The sequence below is a fragment of the Tubulanus polymorphus genome, chromosome 1 (genome assembly GCF_964204645.1).
Source record: "Tubulanus polymorphus chromosome 1, tnTubPoly1.2, whole genome shotgun sequence".
NCBI lineage: Eukaryota > Metazoa > Nemertea > Palaeonemertea > Tubulaniformes > Tubulanidae > Tubulanus > Tubulanus polymorphus.
Genome location: NC_134025.1, coordinates 29,601,955 through 29,621,737, shown reverse-complemented (window position 1 = coordinate 29,621,737; position 19,783 = coordinate 29,601,955). Strand labels below are relative to the sequence as shown.

The 19,783-nt window shown below is 37.8% G+C and overlaps 1 protein-coding gene across 3 annotated transcripts in view; it reads left to right on the top strand.

Annotated features, from left to right (window-relative positions):
* The window catches only part of LOC141904268 (EH domain-binding protein 1-like), a 54,213-nt gene extending 35,024 nt beyond the window's left edge, over positions 1–19,189 (top strand). For all 3 annotated transcript variants that reach the window (XM_074792862.1, XM_074792854.1, XM_074792846.1), the window contains 3 exons: positions 4,397–4,470; positions 6,228–6,342; positions 17,621–19,189. In XM_074792862.1, coding sequence (XP_074648963.1) covers positions 4,397–4,470; positions 6,228–6,342; positions 17,621–17,702 — 271 coding nt within the window. In that variant the 3' untranslated portion in view covers positions 17,703–19,189. The remainder of the gene's footprint in view (positions 1–4,396; positions 4,471–6,227; positions 6,343–17,620) is intronic.
* Positions 19,190–19,783: the final 594 nt, after the last annotated feature.

Sequence of the window (19,783 nt, the reverse complement as noted above, 5' to 3'; positions counted from 1 at the left end):
GTTAATTAACCCACATTTCGCGCTTATGTCTTGGGTTGATGACAACTTCTTAGAAATGGCAGGCAATAATTGAATTTTCATGATACATTTTAATTATGTGTGTCCTGCCTTTAGAAATACCATATTGTATGGTCAGTTATATCATTAGATGGGTGTGTGATCTGGTGTTGTAGCCATGTTTCCAGTTAGCTAGACACACCTCATTGTCAGTATGGTGAAAATTGGCTGGTTTCTCAAGATTGTTTGCCTTTCCCAGTTGATTCAAGTAAAAGTGGTTTCATTAGGTAAATTGATGGTTACATTATATACAATTACTAGATTAGTGTTAATCCTTGATTCAGAGCCATCAATTGTGCGAACACCTTTCCTTATGTAATTGACTATAGTTCACTTGTTTGTATCCCAAGTACTTGTTAATTTAGGTGAAAATAATCTTCTAATTATATGTTTTACCAATTCCCAAATGTCGTGCTCAATTTCTTGTTGCCAGATGAACTTGATGGACTCGTATCATGGCTGGTCAAAAAGTTTAATATATGGTTCAACCCTGAGGCATAGGTCATTATAATGATAATGATAATTTTCTTATATAGCGCAGTAACTGTTGAAATCACTGCACTTAAAAAAAAATATTAACACTTAAAAATTGTTGAGATACACAAAAACATTGCATATCAGATAGATATAAAAAGATGATTACACTTAAAAATGTTTTTCTTAAAAACTATGTTTAAAAGCATCAATAAGTGCCATAGTTGACAACTTGAAAACTTTTACATTACTCTTCAACTCATCTCAGTATTTTTAAGAGCAAAAAATAGAATTTGGTACGAAGACACTTCCGAAAACTGATATAGCGAAAAAGAGGGACTATAATGGATCGGTATTAAGCATGGAGACTGTGTAGAATATAATCTTGCGCGATGCTGTTCTGTGAAAGGTGATCAAAATGATTCATATTTAAGGCCGTCGGGGACGTTACATTAGGGGAATATAATATCTTAAAGATTTCGTCGGTGAAATCGTCGCGACCCGGCACCGCAATATTCTCATATCCTACGTGATCCTTTAAGTGTTTTAAAGCTCTGTGATTCATCTGTTCAGTAAGTTTAGAAAGCTTTTAACAAACTTTCAACCGAGACAAGATTTAAGCGTAACGCACGACGAGGTCTCGGTATTCCCGACCCTCAAACATCGATCGCGGAATACGCCGGCAATCCGACCCTAATATATTTCATTGCGATTTGCGACTGGTAAAGAAGGAAGTCAGAGTATTAAGAAGCAATCAAGACAGGGAATTGTCTACCTGGGGACACGTCCTGTTCGCTGATGTATCCGCGTCTTAACGCAGCAAAAACTCCGGATATTACAGATAATGGATGTTACAGGCTTTCATAGCGTCGACCCGGGGTAATGCCCACGCCCCCTGGTGATCGCGATGAAAGTGACGACCGGTGTTCTCAGTATGATACAAACGTTTGTTGTACCGGTCGTCTGAAATAATTAATTAGTTCGACGATTTGTCATGCGTTTCGATGATGTCATTGACGGGATGAAGTCGAGTTGAAGTCAGAGAGTGGCGTCTGTCCATCCATTGTAAACTACTGTTACATTGTGTACCGAATAATCAACACTGTTCGTGGGGGGGGGGGGGGTTGAGGGCATTTCATAATTAGTCGCTACGATCTGTGGTTAGTCATTAATAAGACTAATTAATGAAGTTTTCCTCATCTCAGCGGTCGGCAATTAGAGTGATTAATTTTTCACCTTTCCTTTTATGAAGCATAATTCTTACTCAACAGATCTTTACAAATTTTCTACGTTCGACAATAAACAGTCAGTATTTACTGAACATATCTCTGATCAAATATCTCAAAAGCCGAATGTTTAACGATTAGCTTTTCATGAGATCGAAAACATTGTTCGATACGATGAATTCGTCGTTCCCTTTTTAAAGATATCGATTGCTTTTGAATTGAGTAAAAAAAAAAAAACTAAAGCTTGAACATTGCCTGAACTAACTGGTAGAGTGGTTCGTGGTTGGCGTTAAGAGTACAGTTAGCTGTGTCACCTGTTCGAGATGACCAACTGGAGTGTTATACATGTTCTATAGAACGGCGTGTGATAAGAGGACTGTGTCATCTGTTTCTCGTGTCACGGCTTTTATTACTCTCATCGACAGTTACCGATGTGTACAACTGTGAACAAATAGAATATGTTTCCATTGTAAATATATTCCGAATTTACATTACAGTAAATATATGAATTTAGAATTACACATCATTATCGTGTTGGTTATACAGTAGGATTCATTCGTGATCCGATCAACTATAGGGATGTTTGTTGAAAAATGTAAATGCAGTGAAACTCCGTTAAGGTGTCGTAGCTGGGACGATCATTATGTCGACACCTTATAAAATGAGATCATTTACCATGAGTAAATTGAACTGGAAATGCACTAATTCGGACTCGAAAAGTTGTGACGTCTTCAGTGATGTGACGACATACCTGAGTTTGACTTTAATAATAATAATAATGATAATAATAATAATAATGATAATGATAATATGTGTCTTATATAGCGCTAAATCCAGCCAGGCTGCTCTGAGCGCTTTACATTTTCGGTATTATTACCCCGGCCAATTTTATACTCTAACATGTATCAGTCATCTCTCCCTGGGGAGAAGTAACACCGAGCTCAGGAGTCACAGGTACCCATTTACTCCCGGGTGGAGAGAGGCAATGAGGATAAGTGTCTTGCCCGAGGACACTACGGCAATGTACGGGGTTCGAACCCACGACCTGGCTTCCCACTCGGCCACACCGCTCCACTTAAGCAATTGCAATACTTAAACAATCATAAGGCAATACAGCCATCCAACTCAGATATCATTTACAAATAGACTAGTTTTTGGACTACTATTGAGATCATATAGGCAATGAATATTTCTCTGAATGACGACCACCTCCCCCTCCCCCCTCCTCGGTGATTTTCCTGAACTGATCAATGAACCGCTTTTTATCGCTGTATAATTATAGTTTTATGCGGAACCGAAAAAAGTTGTGTCAAAAGATCAAACATTACTCGAAATGCTTCTTAGTTTTCATGACGTGCGCACAAAACAGGCATCCGATTAAAGAATTTGATGACATTTTTTTCCGGCGGTGAATGGCTTTTTTGAGTGACGCTCAATTTGTCTACTGCGTGCTTGAAATCGTATACTTTGGCACATAGTCGAGCATTGAAAGCGTCTGATAGCCTCCAATTAGGCTTGTTGACTAAAAAGAAAACCAGCGCTTCGTGCAAGACAGAGTGCTTTAAGTCGATATGGTTTGTTTGGCGAGTATTTGTCCAATCCGTTTTTTATCACTCGAGTATCCATAATTCATTGAGTTAGTGATTTTGAGTGTACGCGGGTCCGCTCTAGAGGTTGTCTCTCTCTCTCTGACATGATTTGAAATTGACTGAGCTAATATTATTCTACACGAAATGCCAGCTGTATTGGGTTCCATTGTGTCTCGAAGATAGAGACCCCTGCGCACGGTTTGACTTACCGATTCACAAATTATGAATGATGTTTATGACTATTGAATAAGGTTGTAAATAATGTGAATAACTCTTTCATTCTACTACGCCGTTTAGGTAATTAATCATTATATTCAAAAGACTTGGAAATTTTTATGGGTGTATCTAGGAATTTTTGAACGGGATGGACTCCTGAAAATTGGGATGAGCACTTTATCTGAAGAGGGTGGATTTGGGCCTTTTCTGGCCTTTTCAGTTCCTTTTGATCATTTTGGATCTTATTTTGGCCTACTTTGGACCATACTACACCTAAATATGCCCTTGATATCATACTTTATCCACCATCCTGAATACATATCATCTCATTAAATCATTTGTCTAGCGTTTTGCGTGGCCTGCTTTACTACAGGCCTGTTTCTTCTTAATCATTTACTGAAATAGATTAATGGAAGGCTTTTCACAAAAGGCGCAGTGAGGGTGGAATTTGAATGTTTACCGAGACCATGGGGGTAAGGTTTGGGTTACCTAATGGCTATACTATACACTAGCACAATGACTGTGTCAAGAAATACTAAACTATTCCACAAAAACGTATTTTATATCAAACAACTGTGAGGATATTTACTTTAAGACTGGTCTTTATCAATAGAAAGCTGGTTATCTATTGTTTTGTATCCATTACGAACCCACCCCAAAAATTGGCACTCACAATAACGGAATTAAATCACACAAAGAACTAGAAAAGCGTTTGTTCGTAATAGAAAACTACTCATCAAATATAAACACGCATTCATGTTCTATTGTAATTGACAAGAAATTAGAAATGTCTCAGCTATATTTTGCTTCTGATTTTTTTCCTCATATTTTCAGAGAAAAAGAAGACGATCTCGAAAGAAGATTCGATCTTTTGAACAGAGAACTGAGAACGATGATGACAATTGAAGGTACGTATAAAAAAAACGTGATGAAGTGGGTTCAAGCTGTCGGTCACTGGTCTGCACAATTTTATTTCTTGGTCAATGGCTTTTCTCAGGCCTCCCTTATATGGGGGGGGAGGGGTTCCTCGAACCCGCTATCAATGTCTCGAGTGATGATCAGCGAGTTGAGGGGGAGAAGAGATCACAAACTTGCTGATAATGTCCAATTTTGAGGCTTGAGCAGCGAAAGAAATTCATACGTATTTGAGTAATATATATTTTCAAACAAATGCGCACACAATATTAGCGAAACAATAGAGATACCCATCAATTACTATCACTGTCACTCTGTTCTTCAACTAGTGTAACCGAAGTGGCTGAAACTACCGCATCACGCGGCAGCGATAAGTACCTCGATACCTCGTTCAAAGTGAAAGGGAAATTATACTCGAATACCCCCTACTAACGACGTCTAATGAATATTACGATGGCAATTAGCGGTGAGATTGGCAGCATTAAACGAGTCTGACGGACAGACGGACTGTCGTTGTCTATCAGACAGCTGTATGGTTTCAGACGTTCCGTAGACGACGACGAATTTCAACTCGTCACCAGGATCAATTTCGCTGCACAATTTTCTCGTTTCTGCCGATATCTCATTTCATATCATCATATGCTTGCTTAAATCCACATGACGACTATAAGCAGCTTACGCCATTCGGGTGCTCGCTCGGTATCACCATTTCTCGGGCGTTCATTGTCGTTGACAAGCAATCATTATGGATGAAGATGTACGCATTGATTTCTGTATCACGTGCAAATATTTTTCGCGATATTCCGGCGGCTTATTGAGTCATTCTCGTGGCCGCGAAAATCTTCGTAAAACTTTCTTTTTGTGAACAGTTTAGTTACGAATGCGTGGTGACAATTGGCGCTGATAGGGGCTGATGGTAGATCCGTTTGGACGGAAAGGTCTTCTATTCAATGATTTTTCATAAATTTTACATAAATCATCCCATACTTTTAATATATACAGGTCACGTATCCAATATAGAATGGGTTGGGCCATTTAGTCAACTTTTTAAATGTATTTTTATATAGCCGCTGGATTTATGGACAAAGATCTGCATGATTTACTAGCGGTAACATCGGTCTCAATGTGTCACTTTATTGTTTTTAGTGAATATATTCCAGGTAGCGTTGGTAAACACCAGCTTCGATAACAATGATTATTATAATGAGTTGAGCCTCTATTACTAGTATTTATAACCGGTATATGGGTGTTTAAATGAATGCATGCATTTGTTTGAATTAAATAGAAATATCTGATGGGAATATGAGTATTTACGATATGTAACAGTTGTTTGACTTCTGTGATTGATATTCGTGTTCAAATATAAAACCTGCTGCTCGCAAAAATAGTCATGAATTCATAAAGATTATCCGAAATAAATGGCATTCCCAATATCATGTATCATTATTATACATTTTTATCATTAAACATTGTACATATATCTATTGAAAATGTTTTCCTCTTCAAAAAATTGCGACTGAACAAAGTTTTCTAACCATCCAGCTCAGCTTATCACTCTATAATCTCTCTATCAAGTGGGATGGATTTTGTCCGGCCCGAAAAGATCTGACTTTAGTGGAATCTGCAGTACCCTACAACTTATTTATCACTAAAATTTTGCCCTCTCTTCCTACTAAGAAATCGGATATGAGTAGAGTTTTGATATTATAGAACAATTGAAAATAATGAACCGATTTTTTTCGTGTTTTAGATTGGCAGAAAACTGAACAGCAAAAGAGAAGAGAACAATTATTACTGGAGGAGTTAGTGATTATAGTGAATAAACGTGATGAATTAGTACAAACTCTCGATTCACAGGAACGAGCGTAAGTTATAGAAACATCAACCTCATTTCCTAGAAACTAGACAAAAAAGAGAGAGGATTGAGTGAGAGGAGAGAGAGAGAGATATAGAGGAAAATAGAGTTGAGGGAGAGGAGAATTGAGTGAGAGATACAGTTAAAACTTGATTAATCCGATTAGTCGAGTATTTCATCTGAAGTTACTGGAAAAATTCATTTATTCATCAATCACAAACATTTTTACCTCAAACTCGAAAACAGAAAATGCAGCAAAATTCTGCAGATTATTGACAGTGTATTAGACAACATCTGACCAGGTGCTCGGGTCGGGTTATATTTGAAATAAAGATCGAATTAGAAAAAAAAGTGAACGGTACTTCAACCTACGCTTGTCCAGGCAGTTTCCCTTTTTGAAGAATAAGAAAGAGGATATGTTTGAACATACTGCTGCTGCTGCTGCTGCTGATGCTGTATTTAAGAAAGTTGATAAGAGCCAGTTGTTCATGTTGGACCAGTTAGGTTTGTTTGAAGCAATTATTTGCACGATGTTGAATTAAAGTACCGAGGATTAAGTTATTGTCAATGACGGATTTTATTTGTCATTGAATATTTGGCAATTCTTGTCGCGGTGGAGTTCAGTTCATTCAATGTAGAATTGGGCTAAATTTTCACTTCGGTTTCAACACAAAACAGCGTGTTGTGTCCAATATTCGTCGCCCGCAGCTAAAAACTGATGTAAACTCGGATTTCAAAGAAACTGGAAGACGACATTCTCGGACTCGGAAATTTCTTCCGTCGTTTTCAAACGATGCCAGATGACTGAGGAATTTTCTATTGTCCGCGACGAAAATCGTTTCATTTTTAGCATATTTCCGAAACGCGTTACGAAATATTTGGTTAGTTCCCGATTTGACGAAGACGACGATGACGGAGATGATGCGAAGATTTTGCGAAAATCCGATTTTTTTCTATCAAGCGTTTCATGTAGTTAGCTTTGAGGCTTTGAGTGATTTGATGTGTTAATAAGGGATGATCCGCGATCAACTGATTTTAAGCTACTGATAACTAAATGATTCTTTCCTGAGCTTTCTTGAATGGGGATGGCTTAAGCTGTGATCACGCTAGCATTTTTGGTGTGGACCAAAGACGTGAATAGAATAAGTGCGGGGCAATTTACTCAAATTTACATTTATCTTCTGATCAGTTTGATTTACTAGAAATATTAGATATTAATGTCCCGATCAGACTATTCAGTTAATGCCATATGTTTGTAGGTCATTGAAGGACATTGAATTTAATTCAATATCACAGTTGAATTTTAATAAGGCAATTATGTAAGATAATTCCATGATTTAGTATTTCAACCTCATATATATGCATCATAAGCAAGGCATTGCCATAAAAATAGGTAATAGAAATTTTCAGGTTTGACTTGGCATGAAAGATGAATAGAATGCGATGCTGGTTCTTTCATTGTGTGACAAACATGATGTGTACTTAAAACTTGCTTTTTATGGCTCTGAATTTTTAATTTGTTTCGGTAACTTATGTAGCTATTAATCGGTGAAATATGCCGAATTTTTTAATCGCACAATAGACTGCGTGCATCAGTGTAGAAGTTTGTTATATATATATATATATATATATATATATATATATATATATATATATATATATATATATATATATATATATATATATTTCACAGGAGTAAATGTCACTAGAATTCATTTCATTGATTTTAGCTTGTGGTAGTTTTGTATGAATTTGCAAATAAAACAGCCCCAGCCCCAGCCCCAGTTTTATTTAGTGAACTGCGCTAGATTTCCTTATTGCTGCCGTTTTGCCGTTTATTGAATTTTTATACGCTGATTTTTCATTCTTCGATGAGATGTTCTTCGCGATAATCTTCTCTCATACGGAAAATCACCTACAAATTACCTTTCACGGAGGTTAGGATGAAATTGTGCGCCCGCTTTCCTCGCGTTTCCATTTAGACAGGAAATGATTGACAGGTCTGCGTTCGACATTTCGCGACCAGTTTCCCCCTATTGATATTCTATGTATTATGTTTTTATTTACTTAAGGTGGAAATTGGTTTTCTCGCTCGCCGCACCTTTTTATAGCGAGAATTCAGATGATTCGAGTTTAAATAGTTTTCTAGTCAGTAAACTCCCGCCTTTATAGTTGGCCTTCTTACACCGATATATTCGCTGGACATCATGTATTATTCGACTGTTCTCGTGGTTTAAATGAAGCTATTCTATATCTGTGGATTGTAATTATTTTCTGGTTTTGTATCGTATAATTTATCATCTGTCCGTCTGTTATTATTTGACAGTCTTTCAATAAATGTCATTATTACTGTCATGTTGACATTGAGAAGTTGCCGGTTCCCATCCTTATAAAACCAGCTATAAGCTCTGCGGCATGTTTTTGTGTGGATAGTTCGAGCCAGATTGGATGTTATTTCTTACACATATCACAAGATGTCTCCACAAGGATTGACGCGATCATCGTGCTCGTAAATCGCGTTCGTGCTGTTGCTGGCTGAGCTAATTTGGATTGTACCTGGAACAAACTGTTTGAGAACAGACGAAATCAATGCTGTGCGTCCACGCACGTTTTTATCGCTGGTCCTGCTACTAGACTCAACGTTGTGATAGACTCGAAATCGAAGCAAAATTTCTGTTCATACACAGAATTCTGCCGATTTAGAACAGTCCTGGTTCGGTCTAAATAGGTTTATTAAAAACTTAACTGGAATGGTCCAATGAAGAACTAGCGCGAAAGCTTGGTCCAATCTAAAAAATAACGCAGTGTGATCAGTGTTGTATGATGTATAATACAAATAGACAGCGTTAGTGAGAATCATCTGAGTGACTATCATTCATTAATAGACATTTAATCATTAACCAATAAAGCTTTGAATAGTGAAATTTATACTTGAAATACGAATGAAGAACAGCTTTTTTAGTCGAGTATGCGTGAAGCACTGGCAGGTGAATGTTGTTCAATTTCTGAAACTCCTTTTCAAACGAAGTTTGAGATCGGCAGCTGAATTTCATTCCATCGATAATTTCCCCCAATTATCTATAACGCGGATTCTATTCTTATCTTGTTGTACAAAATGACTGCAATATCTATTGTCAGACACGTTAAGTTAAAAACTATATGAGAATTCTAAAATGATGTATGATTTATTTGACACGCTATCGGTAGCATTAATTTTACCATATTGAGGGTCACAGATGCAAAACCTGCAAAACTCAGGTAATCAGAAAAATCTAGAAAAAAACAGGGATATTTGATGGATTTCGCAAAAAAAAATCAACTCAGGGAAGCTGGATGCTATTGACCACGTGTTTCCAATATGTGATTCGTGAACTATATTTCTTCATAGAAATTTTCAAAACTACTACGTCATTTATGAAGCATATGGCAAGCATGCATGTTGCTTACTAAATAACAGAACAATGTCATTTTATACACGCAGCTAAGGAATGTCCCAGATTATCCAAAGTGAATATCGTGAAAAACATCACGGAGAATTTTATGCCTCACTTTCTAACATCATTTTCTAATATGGCAAGTACAGTTTCTCGAAACTAATTCTCTCTTTAAACGTTTGTCTGAAATGATAATTTCTTCTAACTAAACTACATATATATATATATATATATATATATATATATATATATATATATATATATATATATATATATATATATATATATATATATATATATATATATATATATATATATATATATATATTGTGATTTAATTGTGATTTGTGATTAATCTGAAATCAAAACATGATAGAATTCCTTGTTTGAACTCATGAATATATTTCATTTTCATGATCCGTTATAATAACATCAATAAATATCATTTATTGATAACTTATATTGATTCAGCGAGTGATTGTTCACACTTGATAGATAATATTCATTAAAGCAAATGGACTTTTAAGGTGATAATGATGGCACGGTAGTACAGTAGTATAGACCGGGCTATTCATGTACTATAGAAACCCTTTTCTATATTCATTAGCCTAGTATTAGGGATATCTGAGTCAGGATATAAACAGGGATATAAACCAAGAGTCTGGAGGGATATCTGGGGCTGGTGATAGACTATTGTTAACAGTGGTCGCAGTCCCTGTGAGTGTAGATACACGGATACTATGAGTCTGCTGGGTACAGTAATACAATGGAATTGGGATGCAGTGATATCAGGGTTCTGGATACCTGGATACAGTGATATCAGGAGCCTGGATACAGTGATATCAGGAGTCTGAATACGGTGATATCAGGGGTCAGGATACAGTGATATCAGGAGTCTGGATACAGTGATATCAGGAGTCTGGATACAGTGATATCAGGAGTCTGGATTCAGTGATATCAGGAGCCTGGAGACAGTGATATCAGGGTTCTGGATACCTGGATACAGTGATATCAGGAGCCTGGATACAGTGATATCAGGAGCCTGGATACAGTGATATCAGGAGTCTGAATACGGTGATATTAGGAGTCTGGATTCAGTGATATCAGGAGTCTGGATTCAGTGATATCAGGAGCCTGGATACAGTGATATCAGGGGTCTGGATACAGGCATACCGGGAGTTGGAGTATGTGGATACTAGGAGTCCACTGGATACAGTGATATCAGGGGTCTGGATACAGGCATACCGGGAGTTGGAGTATGTGGATACTAGGAGTCTACTGGATTCAGTGATATCAGGGGTCTGGATACAGGCATACCGGGAGTTGGAGTATGTGGATGAGTCTTGGAGTCGGGATATTAGGAGGTTAAAGGAATTGATTTGTGAGTTTGTTATTTCAAGGTGTTTTACTGTTTGTTCTCACGATACACTGTTCACACACAGTGTATCGTTACATGTCAATGTATCGTCATATCTTACGGCATTTATCATCAGCGTTCTCTCAGTGTTCCACGTTCAGTCGTGTTGTTTTAATTTTTCGAACTGATGTCTGCTTCGGGATTATTCTCGTATCGGGTTACTTCAATTTTCTCATCCCCGATGCTTAGCGGGACAGCTGATTAAATCGTATTTGAGATTATCTCAATTACAATCACTGCTTTACGGCGTTTATCTCATCAAATTCGTGTGACAGGATTCTATTTAACGAGTGAATAAGTGTCACAGGCTTCACTAGTATCTCACTCAATACACACCAATATGTATTTCGAGTGTTATAATATTTTGCAGTGTGTATTTTGAGGCAGTGCAAGGTTTAAACGATAGGTATATTTTGTATTTATGCCAGGTACTCGTGGTCGTCGGTCTGTTCCCTCTGTTGAGGACATTCCCCGAAATTCAGATTATCGATAAAAGAAATAATCATAGGATCTCCGAAGAAAAAAATATGACGCGAAACAATTCAAATCGATTACAGATCAGATTATTGAAAGCTAGAACCGAAAGCTAAATGCAGGGTGATATATCACAATTAAAGCTTGGAGTTATCGTTTGAATTCAAATGATAACTCCAAGACAAGAGCAATAGATCTAGAAGTGTAAAGGACGGCAGGCTCAGTTCCAGTCATACTTGGTGCATTAATCCCGGTATGTTGTTTATACTATTCGTTGGAGGGGCCCCTTTACTGCCTCCCAATACTGCAATTCTGAATCTGATATTATTATTCCTATAACCGGTCCGGGCAAATTCATACTAATTTTCATGTATGAATAAATACATCAAAATTTCAGTTGTAATTCAGTTGTAACTGCTGTGAAGGATTAGAGGCGTCAGCGCTTATTTTAATGTCGGCTGTTATTGTATGGTATTCGTAATCGAACGGGGAACGAACGTCACCGTATTAGTAATAAAATGACATTTATTTCTGGTGTCAGTTTGTCTAAATGGCGAATATTCGTCACCTTCTGCTGCAAACCTATTGTCTGAATATAAGCGTTTCACGTTTTCTTTTAATTGTATACCTCTGATCGGCCGGCTTAAGTCTTATGTCGACAAATAAAATAATGACTTTCGCTGTTGAGCCTTTTGTACGATTTAATCGGGTTCTTCATGTGGAAAATTAGTAAAGTATTGAAAATGTTTGCAAAAATGTGATTATCAGCGAAGATCTGCACACGCGCACCTTCGTGCACCTGCCAATATTGTGTGATGAATACATCTTATACTGATGAGGAATCAGTAATGTCTCCAGCGCAAACCCGAAACGCGAGAAACAAATTGATGCTTTTTCTACGCGTGTTGTTCCAGAATTCGCATTCAGTAACATTAATGGGTTTAGAAAATTCTTTATAGAAAGCTAAAATAGTTAAATACAGTAGACTCTGGTTACCACGGATTCTCTCATGAGGAGGTCCAAGAATTCCAGACAGTTGGAAAAGGGATCATCACAATGTTTGATAGTTTGTGTCGGGCTGGACACAGCGATAAACGCAGTCTATACACCCAAGTTGGTGTATCGTGTGAAAAGGCTAGATGTTATCCTGTTCGACTAAATATGAGTACTTATTAAACATAGAAAATGAGACTGTTCGTTATTTGATTGATATTTGATTAATGATCTCTTGTCCTGAGGAGGTTCATCTGTATCGGGTCTAATCGCGATTATTTACACAGATTTGTGTCGGTTTAACACTAACATTTACACGTCGAAGTGGAATTATTCGGCTTATAAACCCCTGCCGTATTGGTTCTTAATCTTTACTACAATCAAATAAATCTTGACTTGGATTGGATCAGGATATTGTCACTGGGTTTTAACGCTATTCGTCGGACAGTTAAACCTATTAGTATAACACGCCACATTTTTGTAGGCATCAAATCCGTGTTGTCGTACTTTGTCGGCGTAATCTGGCCTCGGATTCGCTTCACTTTCAAACACGTAGATTTTCATTGACTTGGTCGTGAAATGTTCAATGAGGTCCCGACGAAAACTTCCATTTAATCCCCAAGGCCCGATTAGGTTCTTTTCACGGTGAATACCGGGATTAATCCTTATAAATTCTAGTTCATATTTCCCACACAGGGTCTGCCATGTGTGCTGTATTGTCCAAAGTTTTACCATGCCTGACTGCAGAAGCAAGAGGCTTCGATGGCCATTTCTATTTCATGCTTCATTGTTATGGCACCGAAATCCCTGCCTTCCGTGCCTCTTGGCTATCCCTTCTAGTGAATACCAAGTGCACAGTAACTTGCTTAATTACTATCACACCGCCTTTATGGCATTAATCCCCAATTTTCGTCGAGCACCCTTCGCATAGTAGCGAATTGTCCTCAACTTCGACGAAGCTCTTACGGTTTTATTCGGGAACTTTGAAGAGAGAAGTTAGACGGGCCTCTTCGAGGTGGGCCTCGGTCGAATTGCTACTTCTCAGCCGCGCTAGAATGGCTGACAGTTGCTTGTCGATAATTGACATGGCTTAACTTTCTAAGGCCGAACAATATGATATTATGATGGTAACTGCCGAAAGCTGCCGAGGATTAATTTTTCGTTCGAATTCAATGAAAACTGTTGCCCGGATAATGGAGAACGAAGCCAGATGTGCCGTCCGTGTTTAAGCCTCGAATAAAAGAAAGTTAATACTTTGATATGATATTGTTGTAAGCTTGTATTATATTCCTGTAAAATACATTTTGAAAAGTCTTCAATGATTGATTTTTTTATGTAGAAAACGTGCTACGTGATTTGTAAAACAACCCTTCACGGTTCGATGTCCCTTTGTTATTTTTTTCGTCAATTTTTTTCAAATTTAATCCTTCGTCTTCTGACTTTTTGGCACTTTTATTTGAGTGGTTTATTAAATGTGAATGGTGTTCTCGAGAGCCTCTGCTGGCTACACCGCGTCAGAAAGGAACGCAGGACTAAACCAATATATAACAACCAATTAGTTTTTCATCTTTGCCCCAGGTGTCTCGAGGCTATTTAGTTTTTTTATACCGAGGACTCCACCACGCGGATTCTGCTAATCTCTATTGCAGCATCGAATGATCGAATGAAAACCTCTGGATAATGACTAATAGAAAAGACTGTGCTCGGTGGCTGCAGGGTTTTTCATGCGGTGGTCTGAAAGATTCTACGCTGGCTTTCACTCGTATTCTTCACGTATCACGATCGGATACTTGTGAATTTCTTTAACCGTGAAACAAGCAGCTAATTTTGGAAGTCGGGCATAATGAGGTCGTTCTCTCTTTTTTTTTGTCGCCAGGATAATATCATCCGAATCTTTTATGTCGGTAAATCGGCTGCAACATTTAGAAGAAGGCTTAAACAGCCACCGAATTATTTCACCTTGAATTCATTCGGTTTGACCAGTAAAACATTAGTGAGCTGGATGACGAGAGTCGTCCCACGAGAGAAATTTATGCGAAGAAAATTTGTTTTAACGGAACCACAACGTTTCTGCTGTTGACCAACAGCCATTATCAGGTGGAACATTTATATTTACCTACAGTGGACACGGATTAGAGTGTTTTATTCGACTAACTAAAGTCAGCTGGTTTGATATTAGTGTCTGATAACCTGTGTAGTGATATCAGTATGGAGAGTTTTGAGACTCTTGTGAAGAAGTGCCTCTAGTGGTGTGTATCTCATTGCAGTCAAAAGAACCCTTGAATTTTGTGAGAACTCGTGAAGTTCTAACCGACACTTCTGCTTCATTTTCGAGCGTTTATAAAGTGACTTTTTATTCACTCGATCCATCAATGTCTTAAAAAACAATGTTGTTTTCACTCCGCGACTTGTGGTCGTTCTGGCTATGACTGATTGCTGTATTATAAGTTACAAGCTTCGGCAGATTTGAGCAAACAGAAATATCCAATTTGTCATCGGCTAATTTTTGGACATCATTGTTAGAAGTGGCCGTAAATAGCTAACTAGCGCCTATCTTCCCCTGTCCCGAACACATTATGGAAAAATTCATTCACTAGTGAATTCATTGATCTTTTTTTCATCAATGCTGACAATGTTTGCTTAAACATTGCATTAAACGGAATTTTAACCTATGACCACATCGCTTGTTTGCCGAGATCAATTTCATTCCGAACCAACAATAGCGAATGCGATGGCGTTCTGGTCAAATCCTAATGTCAGAAAGTTCATTGTGTCGATGTTCTCTTCGTGTTCTGCTAATGGCCCGACTCCGCAGTTCGGGCTAATGGCCCGACTCCGCAGTTCGGGCTAATGGCCCAACTCCGCAGTTCGGGCTAATGGCCCAACTCCGCAGTTCGGTCTTCGATCTCGATCTTTCAGCGTTTGACGCATTCGCACGAAATAAATTTTCATTGAATTGATCGTTCCGAGTTCTGACCTTTATCGGAATCAACTGCGGCCCCATAAACAGTTTTCCGTTTGAGAACAGGTCGTTTGGAAAAGCTATTTCTTGTTTGATTTATTTACTTAGTTTTTGTCTTCCGATTCTCACTGCTTTCAGTCGAGTGTCGTTGTTTTTACAGTCTCCGGAGACTCTGTCGATTATACATTAAAAGCACGAGTCTGTAAAATGTAACATTGTGTTTAACTGTATCGGAGAGAGAGCGAGCTGTTGACGCTATAATAATTGATGTGTTCAACTCTTCATCTTCAATAATGCACGAAATTATTGTGAAATTAATAAACGAGACCAACTCGTCATGGGAAGTGTCGACATTTTTGCAGGATTCGAACTTCTAATGGAATACCTGTGTAAAAATGCTTAGGAAAATATCTAATACACACGAGTGACTGGGTATTTGAGTGGTTTCATTGAGGTAAAGGAAAGACCGGAAAGCATTAAGAGAAATCTGACACAGTTAACATATCCGTAATACCGGTCGGGTCTCGTCGTGTCGGGTGCGAATTAATTAACGACGATTTTCATTTTAAATCGCTATAAATTCAAACGAATAACGAACGTTATTTAACGCTTCGACTGATCTAGAATCGAAGCGACGTTTTCTATTTGATATCTGCGACGTTCTGAACTTCCTCTCGCAATTTCGTAAGAATTCAATGATGTAATGATTTTCTCATGGTTTTCTTGCGGTGTCAATCTTTTATCAGACGACATTATTTGTCGCTATTTAAGAGGGCTATATCTATTATGCATGGTCGTTAATAAGCGTTGTTCGCGATTGGTCTTTGATGTTGATGGTCTATAGATCGCCCCTAGCACTGAAATATTGTCGGATGGGTCTCTATATAATAGAGTTTTTATCTAGCATTCAAACTGTTTTCACGAAGTTTATATGCCGAAGATAGAAAGCCCGATACAAGCCATTAGCGGGATTAGGCTCTTCGGTGACAGTAAAACTAGTCTTCAGATTCTTGTTCGGCTTTAATTCACCGTGTAGGAATCCCTTTCAACACCTTCTTCGATAAATCATATTTTCATACAGTGAAAACTAGTGTACGTTTGTTTTTCTACAACTGCAGGGCAGGCTTTACACTTACAACTGTCTATTGTACGGTCGTGTCATTCGGGTGTTAAAATCGAATACGTTTTTGCATTTCCCACACTTGTAGTTTATGAGATTATACGACCGGGTTTTCATATACTCTACTCTTTCACAATGATCATCAATTATCGGTTGCAATAAAATCTATTACGATTTGTGTGAGTGCATTTTATGTCTATTCCGTGTCGTTTATGAGACCTGTGCATTTTCTGAGAACTTTTGTTGACTTCGAGACTCTTCGTAATAATGACTAATTAGGACTGTTTGAATTATTTTGATTTTGATTGAATATTTATATGAAGTGGCCAGGTGTTTGACTGCAACATTCAATCCTATAGACCTACCGCTAATAAAAGTCTACTTGCTCGAAAATAAGACTGTGTTGTATGGGTGTATGAAGTGAGCCCCGAGGGTTGAGAGGTCTTGATCAATCTATTAGATATATCCAATAAAAGTGCCCTAAAGCTCCCCCACTGGTTCAGTCTCTTTACTGCGTGATATTTAGTAAATCGACCGTGTATTCTTGCATAAATAACTCTCTGGGCGACTTTTATACGGCACCTCTTGAAGTTATGAGAAAATAGGCTCAAAACTGCAGGATCTTCACATCAATAAAATAGTTTCAATTGAATCAAGTGTAATTTCGACTTGAAAAGACGTAGTCACATAATTGTCTAGGTTGAAACTTAAATGCTCTTTTGTGGTTAGATCACTATAGGTATAGCACGAATTCGTGTAGGTTTTTTAGATTGTATCTCAGCATGAAGCCCGCGTCGAGTGGGGACAGTTTTTAGTTGCCAAGGATTCATTTCGTCTTCAACTTTTACTTTTGAAAAATAACAATCGTCTATTTGCGTTTATTTTCAGGATCGAAGAGGATGAAGTTATGGAACGCGAGGTGTCTGCCAATATGAAACTTCGTCAAGATAAATCGTGTAGCGTGCAGTAGGCTGAATAAAAAAGTGAGAATCGTTTGTAAAAAATAGTGCAATAGATGGTATAAATTTGGGCCATCCTGAAATTATCAATGGTGCAAAAATAAACTTGCTCTCGAGAATAATGATGATGTTACTAGTGATATCGGATGAGGAATGTTTGTTTAGATATTCGACAAACTTTTTTTGAATTTTGTAACTTAAAGATGGTGCATGCTGGTAGACCAGGGCTTGTTGCTTTTTCTATAGCCGAGAACTTACACGATAAGCACTGTACGACGACTCGGAGCATGCTGCATTCACATCCCGATTAATGTTCCTTTTCTTCTTCATATTAAGACGATGGTTTATTTGAAACTTGTGATATGACGATACAGGTGTTTACTGAGTGATGGTGTATATATTTTTCACGTTACGTTATTTATTCATGAAATAAATGTTTCATTCTTCCGTTCATGATGTTTTTGATGTTAGATATTTCAGTTCGCTATAGATCGGCCGTAATTACAGCATTATTACCCGTGAAAAATGCCGTTCTTTTTTGCCTTACGCGTGATTCCCATATCACTATAAATGCTACTTATTGCATTCATTGTCTAGTCAAAATGCTTTTCATGTATCGAGCGCCGAAGTAAGACGCAAATGATTAGAGAAACTGAAATGAATGTGTTTTTTGCTGATAAAATACGGAAAGACACTTAATCACTTTCTGTAGCGCTGCTAATGTCACTTAGGAATGAATGATAATGACTTGTAGACCGCACTGACGCTACCGGTCAATAAAGCTATCCCCCTCTCCCTAATTCAACCTCCCTTGGAAATTTACCGAAAATATTAACATTATGAATAGATTGCTATAGTTACATCTCTGATTATTTCGAGTTAATTTTCTACATTATTTTGGTGTTTTATTTGTTGAAAGTAAATATTAGCGCTTCCGAAATATTGTGTTTTCACGTAAATGTAAATGTGCTTGTTTAATAAAGTCTGAAACTGTACTGATCTATGTAGTTATCGTAGAACGTTAGACCCATGTTGTTTGACTGTTGTTATCCAAGCGTCCCCGCACTTATATGAACAATCGGTCAGATTCCCGATGTCCTCGTGTTGTGAATAGTACATGATTTATCGGTAAATCTTCGCTACGCTCATAAAAACTGCTTTAAACATACTTAAGCCAGCACTGGCGAGTGAGTTGTGTCATCCATACGCGCTTCCCACGTCATCAATTTATTGTTTTTTCAAAATATAATCTCGATCTTAGAGATCGAAATGTTGATTCAGTGCTCATGATTTTTTTTTTACTGCAAAACGGTTTAGATTTTGTTGTAATACGGATATTGAAGCGCAGCTTGATCGATTACAATGTAAACATGTTTATTTCGCTGCCCATTGAACAAAATGTGCGTCGAAACATGAACTCGATGTCACTATTTGATTTGATTTGTTTTTGTTTACTTTGATATTGTATTGATTATGTATGACCCCAGTTCATCGAATAAACAGCTTTATTTGTTAATAAGAAATTGTTGTTCAATATTTTGCGGATCGAAGCGGAACCGACTTGCGACTTCCGGACTTGTAAACACGCTGATGATGGCGTTGACGCACTTCCGGTTGGTCACTTTCTGACTCGTTTAACAATCATTAAAGCCCGATAATTATTTCTCATTGTACGCGAAAACACTGATGTAATTTAGAAAAGTAATTAAATGTGTTTGAAGTTGAGTTAATGTCACCCGGATTCGAACCCAAACGTATATGGATGCTGAATAGAAATTTCAATTCAAATCCTCACACGATTGCAGACGTCATATATTTTTGTTGTTCACTCTTTTACCAATCGCAAATTTTTAATTCGTTTTCGAGATGCGGCCTTTCTTAACGCATTAATTGTCGTTAATTCGGCCGCAATATGAACGTGTGATCGATCATTCGAGTGAGGAGGAAGTATTGCGGTATCGAAGACACTGTTTTAACCGTCTGCTTCGGGTGTAGAAAGGAAGTATTGATGGGCGCTTTCGACGGCGAGAATTGTACTCGTCGGCTGTGGTAATTTTTCCTTGCCAAGCTATAATCGGCTTAGACACTGCCG